The sequence below is a fragment of the Puma concolor genome, chromosome B1 (genome assembly GCF_028749965.1).
Source record: "Puma concolor isolate L17-30 chromosome B1, mPumCon1.1.hap2, whole genome shotgun sequence".
NCBI classification, from domain to species: Eukaryota; Metazoa; Chordata; class Mammalia; order Carnivora; family Felidae; genus Puma; species Puma concolor.
Window position 1 is genome coordinate 147,564,640 of NC_141670.1, and position 17,213 is coordinate 147,581,852.

The 17,213-nt window shown below is 40.4% G+C and overlaps 1 protein-coding gene across 4 annotated transcripts in view; it reads left to right on the forward strand.

The window, feature by feature from the left end:
• Positions 1–17,213, forward strand: part of RASSF6 (Ras association domain family member 6) — a 55,162-nt gene that overhangs the window by 2,260 nt on the left and 35,689 nt on the right. For 3 of the 4 annotated variants that reach the window (XM_086704861.1, XM_086704863.1, XM_086704864.1), the window contains exon 2: positions 15,047–15,145. The exons of the other annotated variant lie outside the window; for it this stretch is intronic. In XM_086704861.1, the coding sequence (XP_086560987.1) occupies positions 15,047–15,145 (99 nt within the window). The remainder of the gene's footprint in view (positions 1–15,046; positions 15,146–17,213) is intronic. 4 annotated transcript variants of the gene reach the window in all.

Consider the following 17,213-nt stretch of genomic DNA (forward strand, 5'->3'; position numbering starts at 1 on the left):
CATCAACCCTTAGTTTGTTCTCAGTTCTCAACAGTCTCTTATGCTTTGGCTCTCTCCCACTCTAACCTCTTTTTTTTTTTTTTGTTCCCCTCCCCCATGGGTTTCTCTTAAGTTTCTCAGGATCCACATAAGAGTGAAACCATATGGTATCTGTCTTTCTCTGTATGGCTTATTTCACTTAGCATCACACTCTCCAGTTCCATCCACGTTGCTACAAAAGGCCATATTTCATTTTTTCTCATTGCCACGTAGTACTCCATTGTGTATATAAACCACAATTTCTTTATCCATTCATCAGTTGATGGACATTTAGGCTCTTTCCATAATTTGGCTATTGTTGAGAGTGCTGCTATGAACATTGGGGTACAAGTGCCCCTATGCATCAGTACTCCTGTGTCCCTTGGATAAATTCCTAGCAGTGCTATTGCTGGGTCATAGGGTAGGTCTATTTTTAATTTTCTGAGGAACCTCCACACTGCTTTCCAGAGCGGCTGCACCAATTTGCATTCCCACCAACAGTGCAAGAGGGTTCCCGTTTCTCCACACCCTCTCCAGCATCTATAGTCTCCTGATTTGTTCATTTTGGCCACTCTGACTGGCGTGAGGTGATACCTGAGTGTGGTTTTGATTTGTATTTCCCTGATAAGGAGTGACGCTGAACATCTTTTCATGTGCCTGTTGGCCATCCGGATGTCTTCTTTAGAGAAGTGTCTATTCATGTTTTCTGCCCATTTCTTCACTGGGTTATTTGCTTTTCGGGTGTGGAGTTTGGTGAGCTCTTTATAGATTTTGGATACTAGCCCTTTGTCCGATATGTCATTTGCAAATATCTTTTCCCATTCTGTTGGTTGCCTTTTAGTTTTGTTGGTTGTTTCCTTTGCTGTGCAGAAGCTTTTTATCTTCATAAGGTCCCAGTAATTCACTTTTGCTTTTAATTCCCTTGCCTTTGGGGATGTGTCGAGTAAGAGATTGCTACGGCTGAGGTCAGAGAGGTCTTTTCCTGCTTTCTCCTCTAAGGTTTTGATGGTTTCCTGTCTCACATTCAGGTCCTTTATCCATTTGGAGTTTATTTTTGTGAATGGTGTGAGAAAGTGGTCTAGTTTCAACCTTCTGCATGTTGCTGTCCAGTTCTCCCAGCACCATTTGTTAAAGAGACTGTCTTTTTTCCATTGGATGTTCTTTCCTGCTTTGTCAAAGATTAGTTGGCCATACGTTTGTGGGTCTAGTTCTGGGGTTTCTATTCTATTCCATTGGTCTATGTGTCTGTTTTTCTGCCAATACCATGCTGTCTTGATGATGACAGCTTTGTAGTAGAGGCTAAGGTCTGGGATTGTGATGCCTCCTGCTTTGGTCTTCTTCTTCAAAATTACTTTGGCTATTCGGGGCCTTTTGTGGTTCCATATGAATTTTAGGATTGCTTGTTCTAGTTTCGAGAAGAATGCTGGTGCAATTTTGATTGGGATTGCATTGAATGTGTAGATAGCTTTGGGTAGTATTGACATTTTGACAATATTTATTCTTCCAATCCATGAGCAGGGAATGTCTTTCCATTTCTTTAAATCTTCTTCAATTACCTTCATAAGCTTTCTATAGTTTTCAGCATACAGATCCTTTACATCTTTGGTTAGATTTATTCCTAGGTATTTTATGCTTCTTGGTGCAATTGTGAATGGGATCAGTTTCTTTATTTGTCTTTCTGTTGCTTCATTGTTAGTGTATAAGAATGCAACTGATTTCTGTACATTGATTTTGTATCCTGCAACTTTGCTGAATTCATGTATCAGTTCTAGCAGACTTTTGGTGGAGTCTATCGGATTTTCCATGTATAATATCATGTCATCTGCAAAGAGCGAAAGCTTGACTTCATCTTTGCCAATTTTGACGCCTTTGATTTCCTTTTGTTGTCTGATTGCTGTTGCTAGAACTTCCAGCACTATGTTAAACAACAGCGGTGAGAGTGGGCATCCCTGTCGTGTTCCTGATCTCAGGGAAAAAGCTCTCAGTTTTTCCCCGTTGAGGATGATGTTAGCTGTGGGCTTTTCATAAATGGCTTTTATGATCTTTAAGTATGTTCCTTCTATCCCGACTTTCTCAAGAGTTTTTATTAAGAAAGGGTGCTGGATTTTGTCAAAGGCCTTTTCTGCATCGATTGACAGGATCATATGGTTTTTCTCTTTTTTTTTGTTAATGTGATGTATCACGTTGATTGATTTGCGAATGTTGAACCAGCCCTGCATCCCAGGAATGAATCCCACTTGATCATGGTGAATAATTCTTTTTATATGCCGTTGAATTCGATTTGCTAGTATCTTATTGAGAATTTTTGCATCCATATTCATCAGGGATATTGGCCTGTAGTTCTCTTTTTTTACTGGGTCTCTGTCTGGTTTAGGAATCAAAGTAATACTGGCTTCATAGAATGAGTCTGGAAGTTTTCCTTCCCTTTCTATTTCTTGGAATAGCTTGAGAAGGATAGGTATTATCTCTGCTTTAAACGTCTGGTAGAACTCCCCTGGGAAGCCATCTGGTCCTGGACTCTTATTTGTTGGGAGATTTTTGATAACCGATTCAATTTCTTCGCTGGTGATGGGTCTGTTCAAGCTTTCTATTTCCTCCTGATTGAGTTTTGGAAGAGTGTGGGTGTTCAGGAATTTGTCCATTTCTTCCAGGTTGTCCAATTTGTTGGCATATAATTTTTCATAGTATTCCCTGATAATTGTTTGTATCTCTGAGGGATTGGTTGTAATCATTCCATTTTCATTCATGATTTTATCTATTTGGGTCATCTCCCTTTTCTTTTTGAGAAGCCTGGCTAGAGGTTTGTCAATTTTGTTTATTTTTTCAAAAAACCAACTCTTGGTTTCGTTGATCTGCTCTACAGTTTTTTTAGATTCTATATTGTTTATTTCTGCTCTGATCTTTATTATTTCTCTTCTTCTGCTGGGTTTAGGCTGCCTTTGCTGTTCTGCTTCTATTTCCTTTAGGTGTGCTGTTAGATTTTGTATTTGGGATTTTTCTTGTTTCTTGAGATAGGCCTGGATTGCAATGTATTTTCCTCTCAGGACTGCCTTTGCTGCGTCCCAAAGCGTTTGGATTGTTGTATTTTCATTTTCGTTTGTTTCCATATATTTTTTAATTTCTTCTCTAATTGCCTGGTTGACCCACTCATTCGTTAGTAGGGTGTTCTTTAACCTCCATGCTTTTGGAGGTTTTCCAGACTTTTTTCTGTGGTTGATTTCAAGCTTCATAGCATTGTGGTCTGAAAGTATGCATGGTATGATTTCAATTCTTGTAAACTTATGAAGGGCTGTTTTGTGACCCAGTATATGATCTATCTTGGAGAATGTGCCATGTGCACTCGAGAAGAAAGTATATTCTGTTGCTTTGGGATGCAGCGTTCTAAATATATCTGTCAAGTCCATCTGATCCAATGTCTCATTCAGGGCCCTTGTTTCTTTATTGACCGTGTGTTTATATGATCTATCCATTTCTGTAAGTGGGGTGTTAAAGTCCCCTGCAATGACCACATTCTTATCAATAAGGTTGCTTGTGTTTATGAGTAATTGTTTTATATATTTGGGCGCTCCGGTATTCGGCGCATAGACATTTATAATTGTTAGCTCTTCCTGATGGATAGACCCTGTCACTATTATATAATGTCCTTCTTCATCTCTTGTTACAGCCTTTAATTTAAAGTCTAGTTTGTCTGATATAAGGATGGCTACTCCAGCTTTCTTTTGGCTTCCAGTAGCATGATAAATAGTTCTCCATCCCCTCACTCTCAATCTAAAGGTGTCCTCAGGTCTAAAATGAGTCTCTTGTAGACAGCAAATAGATGGGTCTTGTTTTTTTATCCATTCTGATACCCTATGTCTTTTGGTTGGCGCATTTAATCCATTTACATTCAGTGTTATTATAGAAAGGTATGGGTTTAGAGTCATTGTGATGTCTGTATGTTTTATGCTTGTAGTGATGTCTCTGGTACTTTGTCTCACAGGGTCCCCCTTAGGATCTCTTGGAGGGCTGGTTTAGTGGTGACAAATTCCTTCAGTTTTTGTTTGTTTGGGAAGACCTTTATCTCTCCTTCTATTCTAAATGACAGACTTGCTGGATAAAGGATTCTCGGCTGCATATTTTTTCTGTCTAGCACACTGAAAATTTCGTGCCAATTCTTTCTGGCCTGCCAAGTTTCAAAAGAGAGATCAGTCACGAGTCTTATAGGTCTCCCTTTATATGTGAGGGCACGTTTACCCCTTGCTGCTTTCAGAATTTTCTCTTTATCCTTGTATTTTGCCAGTTTCACTATGATATGTCGTGCAGAAGATCGATTCAAGTTACGTCTGAAGGGAGTTCTCTGTGCCTCTTGGATTTCAATGCCTTTTTCCTTCCCCACTTCAGGGAAGTTCTCAGCTATTATTTCTTCAAGTACCCCTTCAGCACCTTTCCCTCTCTCTTCCTCCTCTGGGATACCAATGATGCGTATATTATTTCTTTTTAGTGTATCACTTAGTTCTCTAATTTTCCCCTCATACTCCTGGATTTTTTTATCTCTCTTTTTCTCAGCTTCCTCTTTTTCCATAACTTTATCTTCTAGTTCACCTATTCTCTCCTCTGCCTCTTCAATCCTAGCCGTGGTGGTTTCCATTTTGTTATGCATTTCGTTTAAAGCGTTTTTCAGCTCCTCATGACTGTTCCTTAGTCCCTTGATCTCTGTAGCAAGAGAGTCTCTGCTGTCCGCTATACTGTTTTCAAGCCCAGCGATTAATTTTATGACTATTATTCTAAATTCACTTTCTGTTATATTATTTAAATCCTTTTTGATCAGCTCATTAGCTGTTGTTATTTCCTGGAGATTCTTCTGAGGGGAATTCTTCCGCTTGGTCATTTTGGATAGTCCCTGGTGTGGTGAGGACCTGCAGGGCACTTCCCCTGTGCTGTGGTGTATAACTGGAGTTGGTGGGCGGAGCCGCAGTCGGACCTGATGTCTGCCCCCAGCCCACCGCTGTGTCCACAGTCAGACTGGTGCGTGCCTTCTCTTCCCCTCTCCTATGGGCAGGATTCACTGTGGGGTGGGGTGGCCTGTCTGGGCTACTTGCACACTGCCAGGCTTGTGATGCTGGGGATCTGGCGTCTTAGCTGGGGTGGGTAGGCAAGGTGCACAGGGGCAGGAGGGGCAGGCTTAGCTTGCTTCTCCTTAGGTGATCCTCTTCAGGAGGGGCCCTGTGGCAGCAGGAGGGAGTCAGATCCGCTGCCAGAGGTTTGGCTCCGCAGAAGCGCAGAGTTGGGTGTTTGCGCGGAGCGAGCAAGTTCCCTGGCAGGAACTGGTTCTCTTTGGGATTTTGGCTGGGGGATGGGCGGGGAAGATGGCGCTGGCGAGCGCCTTTGTTCCCCACCAAACTGAGCTCTGTCGTCCGGGGGCTCAGCAGCTCTCCTTCCCTTTGTCCTCCAGCCTTCCCGCTTTCTGAGCAGAGCTGTTAACTTATGACCTCCCAGACGCTAAGTCGCGCTTGCTGTCGGAACACAGTCCGTCAGGCCCCTCCGCTTTTGCAAGCCAGACTCGGGGGCTCTGCTTGGCCGGCGAGCCGCCCCTCCGCCCCGGCTCCCTCCCGCCAGTCCGTGGAGTGCGCACCGCCTCGCCGCCCTTCCTACCCTCTTCCGTGGGCCTCTCGTCTGCGCTTGGTTCCGGCGACTCCGTTCTGCTAATCCTCTGGTGGTTTTCTGGGTTATTTAGGCAGGTGTAGGTGGAATCTAAGTGATCAGCAGGACGCGCGGTGAGCCCAGCGTCCTCCTACGCCGCCATCTTCCTTGCACATTCTCACCTTTAAGATATACTATTAAATGTATTGGTCCATCGAGAGAGAGAGAAATAACCAGCAATGACTAAGAAAAAATGAGCTTTCCCAATTATATGGAAGATAGTGTAACACATATGTAATATTTTTAGCATGTAATTCAAAGTTTCATATTTGATACTTGTTTTCACTTTTCCTAAAATAAGAAGCACCCTATACTTTTCACTGAAATGGAAATCTAGTCCTAATAGTCAATTTACTTGTACAGATTCATTGAAGGTAGGGAATTTAGGATTTTTAGAAATACAGGAGCTTCCTATAAAAGTTTAGATTTGGGGGATGCCTGGGTGGTTCATTCGGTTAAGCATCTGACTCTTGGTTTTGGTGTAGGTCATGATCTCATGATTCATGGGATCGAGCCCCATGTTGGACTCCATGCTGACTGTGTGGAGCTTGCTTGGGATTCTTTCTCTCTCTCTGCCCCTCCTCAGCTTACTCTCTCTCTCTCTCTCTCTCTCTCTCTCTCTCAAAAAAATAAACATTAAAAAACATTAAAAATAAATAAGATAAATGTTTACATTTTTATCTTGCCATTTGCAATGACATGGATGGAACTAGAGGGTATAATGCTAAATAAAATAAGTCCATCAGAGAAAGACAAATACCATGTGATTTCAGTCATATGTGGAATTTAAGAAACAAAACAAATGAGCAAAGGAAAAAAAAAAAATAGAGGGAGAAACCAAGAAACAGACTCTTAACTACAGAGGACAAACTGATGGTGACCAGAGGGGTGGGGGGTGGTGGGATGGGGGAATCGGTGGTGGGGATGAAGGAGAGCACTTGTCATGATGAGCCCTGGGTGATGTATAGAAGTGGTGAATCACTATATTGTACACCGGAAACGAATACTACACTGTATGTTAGCTAACTGGAATTATGATTTTTTTAAAGTTTAGATTAAAAAAAATTTTTTTCAAATATAGATCAATCAAAGATACAACCTCTGAGAAAGAACTTCTGAATATTCTCCCTTTGCCCTAAGGTCTAGTGTTAGAGAGGGTTGGGTTTTGTGGCAGAAATTCATCTGTGTCTTTCAAAGCTATCAGATACGGTGATTATATCACTTCATAACATCATTTCAAAAAAATTTTTTTTCAACGTTTATTTATTTTTGGGACAGAGAGAGACAGAGCATGAACGAGGGAGGGGCAGAGACAGAGGGAGACCCAGAATCGGAAACAGGCTCCAGGCTCTGAGCCATCAGCCCAGAGCCTGACGCGGGGCTCGAACTCACAGACCGCAAGATCGTGACCTGGCTGAAGTCGGACGCTTAACCAACTGCGCCACCCAGGCGCCCCCATAACATCATTTCAAATTGCAGACTAATGCCACTGCTTTCCATAGTGGAACGTGACGATGTCTCCCTTTTAAGTGATGACGGTGTCATCTTAATCACCTTCCCCGTCACCATCCCAGAGCCCAGTAAATGGGGCTCAAGAGCAGAAAGTGCTCGCTCTGCAGCCAACACACAAATAAGCACAAGAACAATGATTCACCGTCCCTGTGAAGTCAAGCTTAGAATTTCCTCTTGGAAACTAGATGAAGCAGAGAATCCTTGAGTGGTACCACAGCAGCAGTTCCAGAACATGCCTCTGGCAGACTGAGCAGCTGCCCTCCAGACCGAGTGGTGGCAAGATGCCTTGAGTCCTGAAGTGGCTGAAAACCCATGTGCTTCTGTTACAGTTCCTGTGCCTTGAGGGAGCTCTGGGGACAGTCAAGGCAGTGCATTAATGTCCTGTCAATATGGAATAGAATATTAAAGGTTGGCATTTCAAATGAGATTCCACTGGGACTGACAGGAATGGCATAGAAGGCTGGGTGTTTGATCCATACCCTGCTGAGTCCCGTCTTATATTCAAGCATTATGATACATTGTTATGCATCTCAAAACAAGCATTTCTTAACTGTAATAAATATCACTTAATAAAGTGATAGTTTTTGTATGTCAGCTTCTCACTTTTGCCATCTTTGCAAATGAGGCAAATTCTTTAGCAAGATAGAGCCGGATATTTCCCAGAAACCACACTTCTCTGGACTCTTGTACTGTTTTACTAAGAACTGGATAATGGATAGAATTATAGATTTTTTTTCTCATTTCCTTGAAGTCATGTAATTGTATATAGATCTGTTCTTCTGAACTTTAAGGTTCCTGGTCAGAGTTTAGAGAAAAAACTTTATTTTGGAACTGAATACATATTTGTAACTTTCCATTGCTTTTTCCGGCCAAAACAATGATTAAAAAAAAAAAAAAACCTTCATGTTTACTGCGCTGAATATAATCTTACTTCATAATTTAAATACACATTTGCTATTCCAATGTGTTACTTTCCATTCTTTTTTTTTTCTTAGTAACTTTTATGGTGTTGTTATGTAAGATATGTTCCTTGTATATGATTTAGAAAGAACATATGAAATCAAAAAGAAAATAATTATCATTCATGAGTTCATAGCTTACAGCTTTATAGTTAATATTTTAATATGCCTCCCTATATATTGCATATATTCATTCTTTTATATATGTTTTTACCTACATATTTGCATATATACACTCACTCTAGAAGGTACAAAAACGAAATAATCCATAATCTTGTTCTAAAGGAATAGTCAAATTAACTAAAGTAAAATTTAGTTAGAGAAAGCAGTAATTAGAAAGCTGCAGATATTTTGCTGTGTAATTTCAGAGGCAGGAAAAATATCCTTTGGCTGGGGAATGTTGGGAAGTTAGCACCTATATTCTTTTAGTTCATTGTAAAATTCTGACTGTTCGGCACCTCATGCACCAGTGATCCCAGGAATAAGGGGCTACAGACACAGATGTAGGCTACGCTTCCTGTGCCTAGCACAGGGGCAAGCGCAGAGAGGGAACTCCTGAAATATTTGTTTGCTATACAAAGGAGTGAATCAAATTTTCCACTTGTTAAACAAGTGGCCATTTAATCCATGATAGGTCACAGGAAGGTACTTTAAGTGACTGGCCCATCTGAGTTCATTGGGGCTGGGATTCACCTCCCATCCTCTGGCCTCCTTCTGGTACCTGGCCAATTCAGGCAAGCACACGTCTAGGCGGGATACAGGCAGGATACAGAGCAGGTGGAGGCAAAGCACAGGTGCTCTCTGATGCTCCCAGGTCTCACTGTGAACTGCGAGCTGGTGCTGTCTGATCCTGCCTTCTCAGGCTCCTGAGAAGGAGCTTGCTTGCTTAGACCTTGCTTGTCTGCTTTGCTTAGACCTTGCTTGTCTGCTTTGCTTTGCTTTCTCAGTCTCTACCCTTCCCTGTCGAGCCACCTAGGCCCATCTGAGCTTAGACCCATCTAGTATTTCCAGGACTGTTTATTTCTCTAGGACTTGATTGCTGACCTAATTTCCTGTCTCATGAGCTCCATCCTATCTGGACAAAATGAAAAAATAAATAACCAAACTTATTCAATAATAATCTTATTTCATACACAAAGTCAATAAACTCTGGCCCGAGGACCAGACAGCTTGTGTGATTCACTCTCCCAGTAAAGTACGTAGATTTGTAACAACTACCTTCCTCCTCAAGGCATAGTTTATTATGTCCTACCAAGCAAATTGTGAATGTCCAACATGAGACCTCTAAGCTTCTAGAATTATCATTTTTCCTTTTTTCATAAATCCTCATCTCTGCTAATCATGACCTCTCTTATCGTGCTCTTAAGGTTTTTGAGATAACTAGCTCAGATCTTTAAATCTACCCAGTCTCTATAATTTAGGAGATATTCACAAATGTCCTACCAGGTTTTAAATTACTATGAGTCATAGTTAATGGGATTGGAGAGGGGAAACTGTTTGAATTCACAGATCTATTTCTCACCTTGGCAATTAATAATAAAATGAGACTTTTACCTTTCGGGTATTTAGACTGTTTGAATATTTTGTTGAGCCAATTTTTAGATTCAGATATGGCCAATATGATTCCTATTTAATTAGAATATATTGCGAATGAACAAAAAATTTTATCCTGTTTTTTTTCCCCCATAAATTCCATTTAATTGTCTTCCTTCCTAAGGTCAGAGAATAATGTAAGTGCTTTTGAAATCCTTTAATCACACCTGAAATCTTCTGATTGGCTTTAGCATAGCTCACCAGTTTGACAATATAATTCCACAGCAATTGTTTGGTATCTTTAATGACACCTTAGCTATTTTCGTATAAATACAAATAGGAAGCCAACCAGAAAGTTCCTGCAGTGATTTTCAGCCCATCACTGTCAATGTCACTTTGTGATTGTAAGAAACTTCCACTGGTGATTCTTCAGTTCAATATATACCCAACTTCTAATCTCAGCAAAGCTATCATGTTAACTTTGAGGTCAAGAAAGATTTACAAATACCAATTACTCAGGCCACATCTGCAATTCTACATTTAGTCAGTCACTCAGCAAATATGAATTGAATTCCTTGCATGTTCCAGGCAAAATCCTAAGAGCTGGATGTATATAGATAAATACAAAAAGCCCTGATCCAAAGAAGTTCATGTTGTGGTTGGGGAAGACAGATAAGTAAATAAATAAGATCCTTTCAATTACTGTTACATACCTAAATGGAAATCATGTGGTAGTGGCTGACTGAGAATTGCTTAGGGAAAGCCTCTGAATGAAGAGATAAACTTGGCCCACGATCAGCATGATGGAAAACAGATGTGGAAGTCTAAGAGCAGGGTGTTCTAAGTAGGAGGAGTAGCAAGTATAAATCCCCAAGACTGGAATGAGCTTAGGGACTGATGGAAAATCAGCAAAAAGGCCAATGTAGACAAAAGGTAATCAATGAGGAAAGTAATGAAGGGAATGAACACTGAAGAGATTGATGGGATGCTGTGGGTAATCGTAAGGAAGCTATATTTTATTCTATCTCATTCTTGGAAGTCATTGCAAGTTTTTAATCATCAGATGATGAGATTTATTTCAGTCTTTAAAAAGAATAAATAAAATAAAAATAAATAAGAAATAAATACAATTAATAAAATTATCATCCTAGCTTCTGTGTGGAGAATGGAAGACTAGTCACTGGTGGATGCTGGGAAACTAGCCATGAGGCTGATGCAGAAATTCAGGAGTTAAGGTGGTGATGATGATGATGGCTTGACTCAGGGTGGTAGCATTGGAAATAGAAGCTTTTGAGTTCAGGTGATATGTTGGAGGTACAATTAGTAGGATTTACTTTTGAATTAGAATCTCGTTCTAATGAAAGAGGAAAAGATAAAACTGAGTCTTAGTTATGGTGCCAAATTGGGTAGATGGGAAAGAATTGTCAGGGAGGGAATTCTGGAGACTGAAGAAAGTCCATGGTCCTGTCTGGGCCATTTGCATGGAGATATCTTCTAGACTTCCAAGCACAGATTAAGTAGGTAGTGACATGGGTCTGGAGCTCAGCAGGGAAGTTGGGTTAGAGACGGATTCGATTATCTGGAAGAAAGTGTAGACAGAGAAGAGGACACGGCCGAGGATAGGCTAGTAGAACTAACCAGCATTCTGTGATTGTGCAGAGGAGTCTGGACAAGAGACTAAAATGTGGAGTCCCGTGAAATAGCAAAGAAACAAGGCAAGTTTGTTGTGGTTACTGCTTTGTCTCAAAAGCCTCAAGAAAAAAAAGGGGGGGGGGAGTTCAAAAGCAGGAAACAATCAACCTTGTCAAATGCTGCTCAGAGAGAAAATGAACCATTTGTTAAGATACAGGCCATTGGAACATGGGAGGAGAGGTGAAGGGAGGGGTAAATTAAAAGAATAAATGGTAAATAATAGATATCCAGGAGAAGACAGTGTTTGGACGATGAGGTTACCACTAGGGGATTCTCAGTAGGGAGCAACAATAACCTTTTTTGTGGGTGATTCAAATGATAGCATCTAGAGTCAAAACTCAGGTTTTAGAAGCAAGAGCAAGGGCTATATAACGAAACAGCCCAGACCAAATCCTACGAATGAGTAACTGGGATCTGTTGGGCTCCTGGAACGTGCTGTATCTTTCTCGCAAGGCAGCCTAAAATACCCATGTAACTTCTGACTTATAGAGTTGATTTGCCTGATGGCTAAGCTTCTGTCCCTTTCATCACAAGTCCTCCAAGAGACCCCCCTTCCAATGATGAGCTGTCAAAGAAGATGACATCCCCAACTAGAGGAACACTGTTCTTTCAGCAAGAAGATAGGAGTAGAAAAGGTATAAATCAAGAGCAATGATACAAGGTGAAAAGCAGAAAATGGCATCAGAGCAGTGCAGATAAGAGACTATGGAGAGACTTGATAAGTCCCACTTGAGCAGAGACTAGGAAGAAACAGAAATCTGAACATCAACCTGTGGTGATGAGGGCCCTCTCGTGTGAGGTAACTAACTGGTGACAAGAGACTCAATGGCTTGAGAGCCATTGGACCAGTAGGCCTGGTACTTGAGAAAATCTTCAATTTTAAGTTTAGAAGAGTAGATGTTTTGGTGGAATTGCAGAAAACCTGAATGTCAGGTTAGGAGACCTGGACTGTATTTGCTAAGAATGAAATCCCAGGAAAGTTTGTGAACAAGAAGATGATATGATGGTCCAGATAGTAAAAACATAAAGAGGCGTTCAGCTTAGAGACTATTACAATGTTCCCAGTGAGATGTGCTCATAGCTTTCAAATAGATTATATATTTTCAAATAATGTGCTATAATGCATCAGAGAATTTGTGAACATAGCTTTCCTTTTTTTTTTCTTCTTCTTTTCTTTTCTTTTCTTTTTTTCTTTTTTCTTTGTTTTGGGCAGTGGGTGGGAGGATTGCTATTATCCTGGAGAAAGATGATATGAAATACCTTCCAAACACCTTACTCCAACCAAATTAAGCTAATTTGGAAGTAAAAGGAGGAAGTCCCTACCCTTCTTTTTTTTTTTTTTTTTTTTTAATAAAAATTGAACTTTTCTCTCTAGCCTAGCCTTTTATCCTGGCTATATCCCCTATGATTCTATAGGCTTGAAGCAATAGTAATTAAATATGTAATTTCTGCAAAATGGAATGACTGGAAAACATTATACTTAAAATCTCTGGTCACACCCAAATGCCATTTAGATGAAGACATAAAGGAGGATGTTATTCACATCTGACCACGGTTTCCAAAGCCTGAAGGAAACTTGAAGGATGTTACATCACACTTAATCAACACTTGCGAGTCAGAGCTTGATTTTAGATGCCTGGAAACTTAAAATTGTGTTTGCAGGACTGGGGCACAGTTCAGTCAATTTGGGTTGAGTGGCTGTAATAGAAGAAATGTATTCCCTTGCGCAGAACCATATAGGAGAGAACTCATTCTAGAAATACTCCAAAAACAGACTTACCAAACTGGCCAATCCTCCCTTGCCTTGGACCACTGATTCTGTAGTTTTTTAGTTTACTTGGTGCATTTTCGTCTTTTCTGCACATCTCCAAACATTGATCCAGGATTTCTTTTCTACTTTATCTTGTCTTCCCATGTTGCCAAAATGATTTCAATGATTATAAAATGCTTTTGGTGGGGCGGGGGGATTATAGAAGCCTTTGGGACTTTAGTATCTTCTTAAAGAGAATAACACTGAGCTGTCAAGTAAGCAGAACTTTAAAACTGACTGAAATTCTTTTTCCACAAGTTTCTGGAAATTTCCTTGAAAAATGTAATAAGAGCAAGACATCTAAATTTTTTTCATAAATTTCTGAAAATTTTACTAGAAACTGTAAAACCAGCAAGGCTTCAGAAACTATTATTCCAGACGGTCAAAGTTCCTCATGTAGCTTCTTCTTTTTTTTTTTCTTTTTTATACTTCTCAATAAAAAGTAAGATCCGAACCAAAAAAACAGCAGTTTCAAACACCCCAAGCACACCTGTGCATTTATAGAGCGAGCAGGAACATAACTTTTGAATCACTAAAACCTGGTAGTACCAGAACTGTGGATAAATCGAAAAATGAAAAAAATCCTTAGAGTGCATTCCAAATCAAATACTAAAAATTCAGAAGTAGAATTCCTGACAGGAGTTATGCCAAATTTAACCATACCAGATACATTCATTACCAGGAGCATAGCTAATACAGCCATCAACTGTAAAGTGATCATCAGCACAATTTTGACCCGGGGTTTCACTTACAAATTTGCAAATCATTTGCATTTAACACGGGCCAACATTGCGGTTTGTATTATACTTTCTTAGAAATATCTCTCTATCCTGTTGGCCTTCCTCTCTCCCTATCTCTCCATTCCATAGTTGTCAGTCTCTCAAGTTGATTACCAAGGGGAAGACTGGAAGTGAAGTTATATACTTCTGGCCCATATGCCCTCTTTATCATCTTTATTCAGAGATTGTTAAAATTAAATTATACATTCCTCTTCCTTTACTATTTTCCCTAAGAACATGAAGAATATAATTTTCAATTTCAAATGAGAAATATATCATGAGAGATAAAATGAATTTTTCTCAGAAGCACATATGGATAACAAAAACAGGAAAACACGTAAACATCTTAAAACTTATAAAGGTCAAGTGGGGACAAGAGCAGAGAAAACAAGACATTATTACTTGTTGTCAAGCAAGTCACTTTGTGAAAAGTCATGAAAAGGTGGTTTACAGGATGCCATTTAGAAACTCACTCAAAATGTGTTATAGTTAAAATGCTGAACTGAGCCTACTTTCTAACAATTGAAATTTTGGAGGGCATCTCACTTATCCTCAATAGTAATTCTCTTAGAAAAAAAAAATATATCTTTGAAAAGAATCTTGGAATGGGCCAACTAATAGAAAATCAAAAATTGGAATTTGTGTAACCTTTCCAAAATGCAAAAACAATGTTGGTGAAAAGAAAAAAAATTAGAGGCCTTCAAGATTCAGACTTTGTTTCAAATTATGTGTCCCACTACTTACCAAGTGTTGGAAATAGAGGTAATAACATCCACGCCCTGCTGGGACGGTCTGAGGATTGAGTAAGATAACATCTGGAAAGTGGCTCACAGACAGAGTATAAGATCTGTGGCACATGGTAAAAAAAAAAAAAAAAAAAGAAAAAAATCTTTCTCTTTCCTTCCCTTCCCAACCCTCATGCCCATAGAAGAAACACTACTTAAAAAACTTGTCCCAAATACTTTTACTCACCGGGGACAAAGCAAAACATTTCAATTTAAGTCAGAAACTAATTTATGAATGCATCACAGGAGTATACCATTAATGTTATCCTCACGTCTTAGGGTATCCTCAGATGATCTCAAAAAAGGAGAAAAGTTGAATATGATGGCTCACCAGTGCTCTTCCTGGATCTTCATCAATGAGAGGACATTCATTACCAGGTAATTATATGCCTGTATGTGTTATCCTACTCAGCAGTCATTGGTGGATTAAGCCCCAGGACTTTGTCATTCTAAGCATGATGAATGAACCACAAAATCAATATGAATCAACAGTGCAGACAGTGAGTACTAGTCCTAAAGACTGCTAACACATAACCTTTCATGGAACAATCACTCATATTTTATAAATAGTGGTCTAATTTCACTATAGTTGGCAGAATTCTCAGGAGCAGCCTTAACTAACAGATCTAAGTCTCCTCATAAATTGGATATCCAAAGAATTGGTCCAGGGGCTCAAAACAGGCCTTCCCATCCTCTTCTCTCCCTCCCTTACTCCTTAGGACACACTTCATTTTCACTGTGTCCCTCTTGATGTTAGGTTATGCAATATATAGAACATCCACAGTGGTTTTCTTATACACAGCAAATAGCATCTTATATTGGTTTGGGAATAACTGAGCAGGAATTTGAAAACTCTAAGAGTAAAGCTGAGCACTGAACTGGCTGAGTTGGAGCAAAAGCAGATGAGAAAAAAAGACGGGGAAACACACACACACACACACGCACAATTGGCCCTGAAACATGACCCATGTCTCACTGGGAAGAGAAACAAAGCCAAACAAATGATAGGAGGTGGTGGGTATAAATTGATGCTGGATCGGGCCACAGGAAAGCAGAGAGAACAAACATGGTCAACAATGGAATTAAAGTCAGAACGGAGGATAAACATGAAATATAAGAGGTGGGAAGAAGGTGTGAAGTAAAAGACAGTGGATTCATCTATTCATTCCTCAAGTATGTATTAACTGCTTCCCAAAGACAGGTATTCTGGACCCTGAGCATTCAGCAATGGCCCAAACAAAACCTTTAGCCTTGTGGGGTGGCCTCCTCAAAGGGGGATGCAGTTGCTGTGTAAGATAAATGAGTAACAATATATATATTATTAGACACTGAAAGGTAGGAAGAATAAAATAAAGCGGGAAAGGGAATAATGAGTGCTGGAGGTGGCCAGCTGGGGGTTATGATTTCATATATGATGTCCAGGGAAACCTCGGTGAGAAGGTAGCATTAGAGGAAAAGCCTGGAGGAGGTGAGCAAGCCAGTTGTGTAGGTATCTGGCTGGGAGCAAAGGGGACAGCCAAGACCAAGCTCTGAGGCAGGTGCATGCCTATATGGATGGAGGAAGCCAGGCTGGGGTAAACGAAGTGGGAGGAACAGCAGAAGCGAAGGATCCTGACATCATGGGCCAGAGCACGCAGGATCTCGTAGGCCGTTGTGAGACTTCATCTTTCCCACCGATGAGAAGCCATTGAAGGATATTGAGCACTTGGGTGACTGGATCAGTGTGGCAGAAGAGGGCATAAGAGTGGAAGCAGAGAAATTATCAAGGAGCTGAAAGTTCAGGGGAGGGATGATGGTGCCTTGGGCCAAGGTATCAGTAGTGGAGGTTAAAAAAAAAAAAAAATCAGATTCTCAGGTATTTTGATGGAAGAGAATGAAACCACTTTTTTTGGGGGTGGGGGTGGGGGGGGAATATTTCCAAGGAAAGGTCTGCAATTCTGAAGACCCTTATTTTATGTCATATTTTGAATTGGCCAAATTGAGGACTGACAGTTTATATTTTGTAGCCCAGCAGCCCTTTCAGGCCCTGGTATCTACATATCAGCTGGAACTCCAGTAAAATTTTATTACATTTACACAAACGCCAGACTTGAAGATAGCACTTCTCAAAATGTGGTCCACAGGCCGCCCACCTCCCAATCAGACAGTTGTTGACAGTGCAGACCCCGGGCTCCCCTTGACAGTTAATCAGATAGTTCTGATGCATACTGAAGTGTAAGAACCACTGCTCAGAGGAGGAAAGGATTAAAGTTCGAGAACTTCTGACCTCCTGAAATAAACAAAATCCCAGAGCCCGGGGAAATCTGTACAAAACACTTGTCAGAAATTAATACCACCGACCACCCAGGATATCCAACATGTCACAAATCTGACAGACACCTCCATTCATTTAGTCACTGGATGAGTAATCATTCCGCTCCCGCTCTGCGCTAGGCTTTGTTCCAGC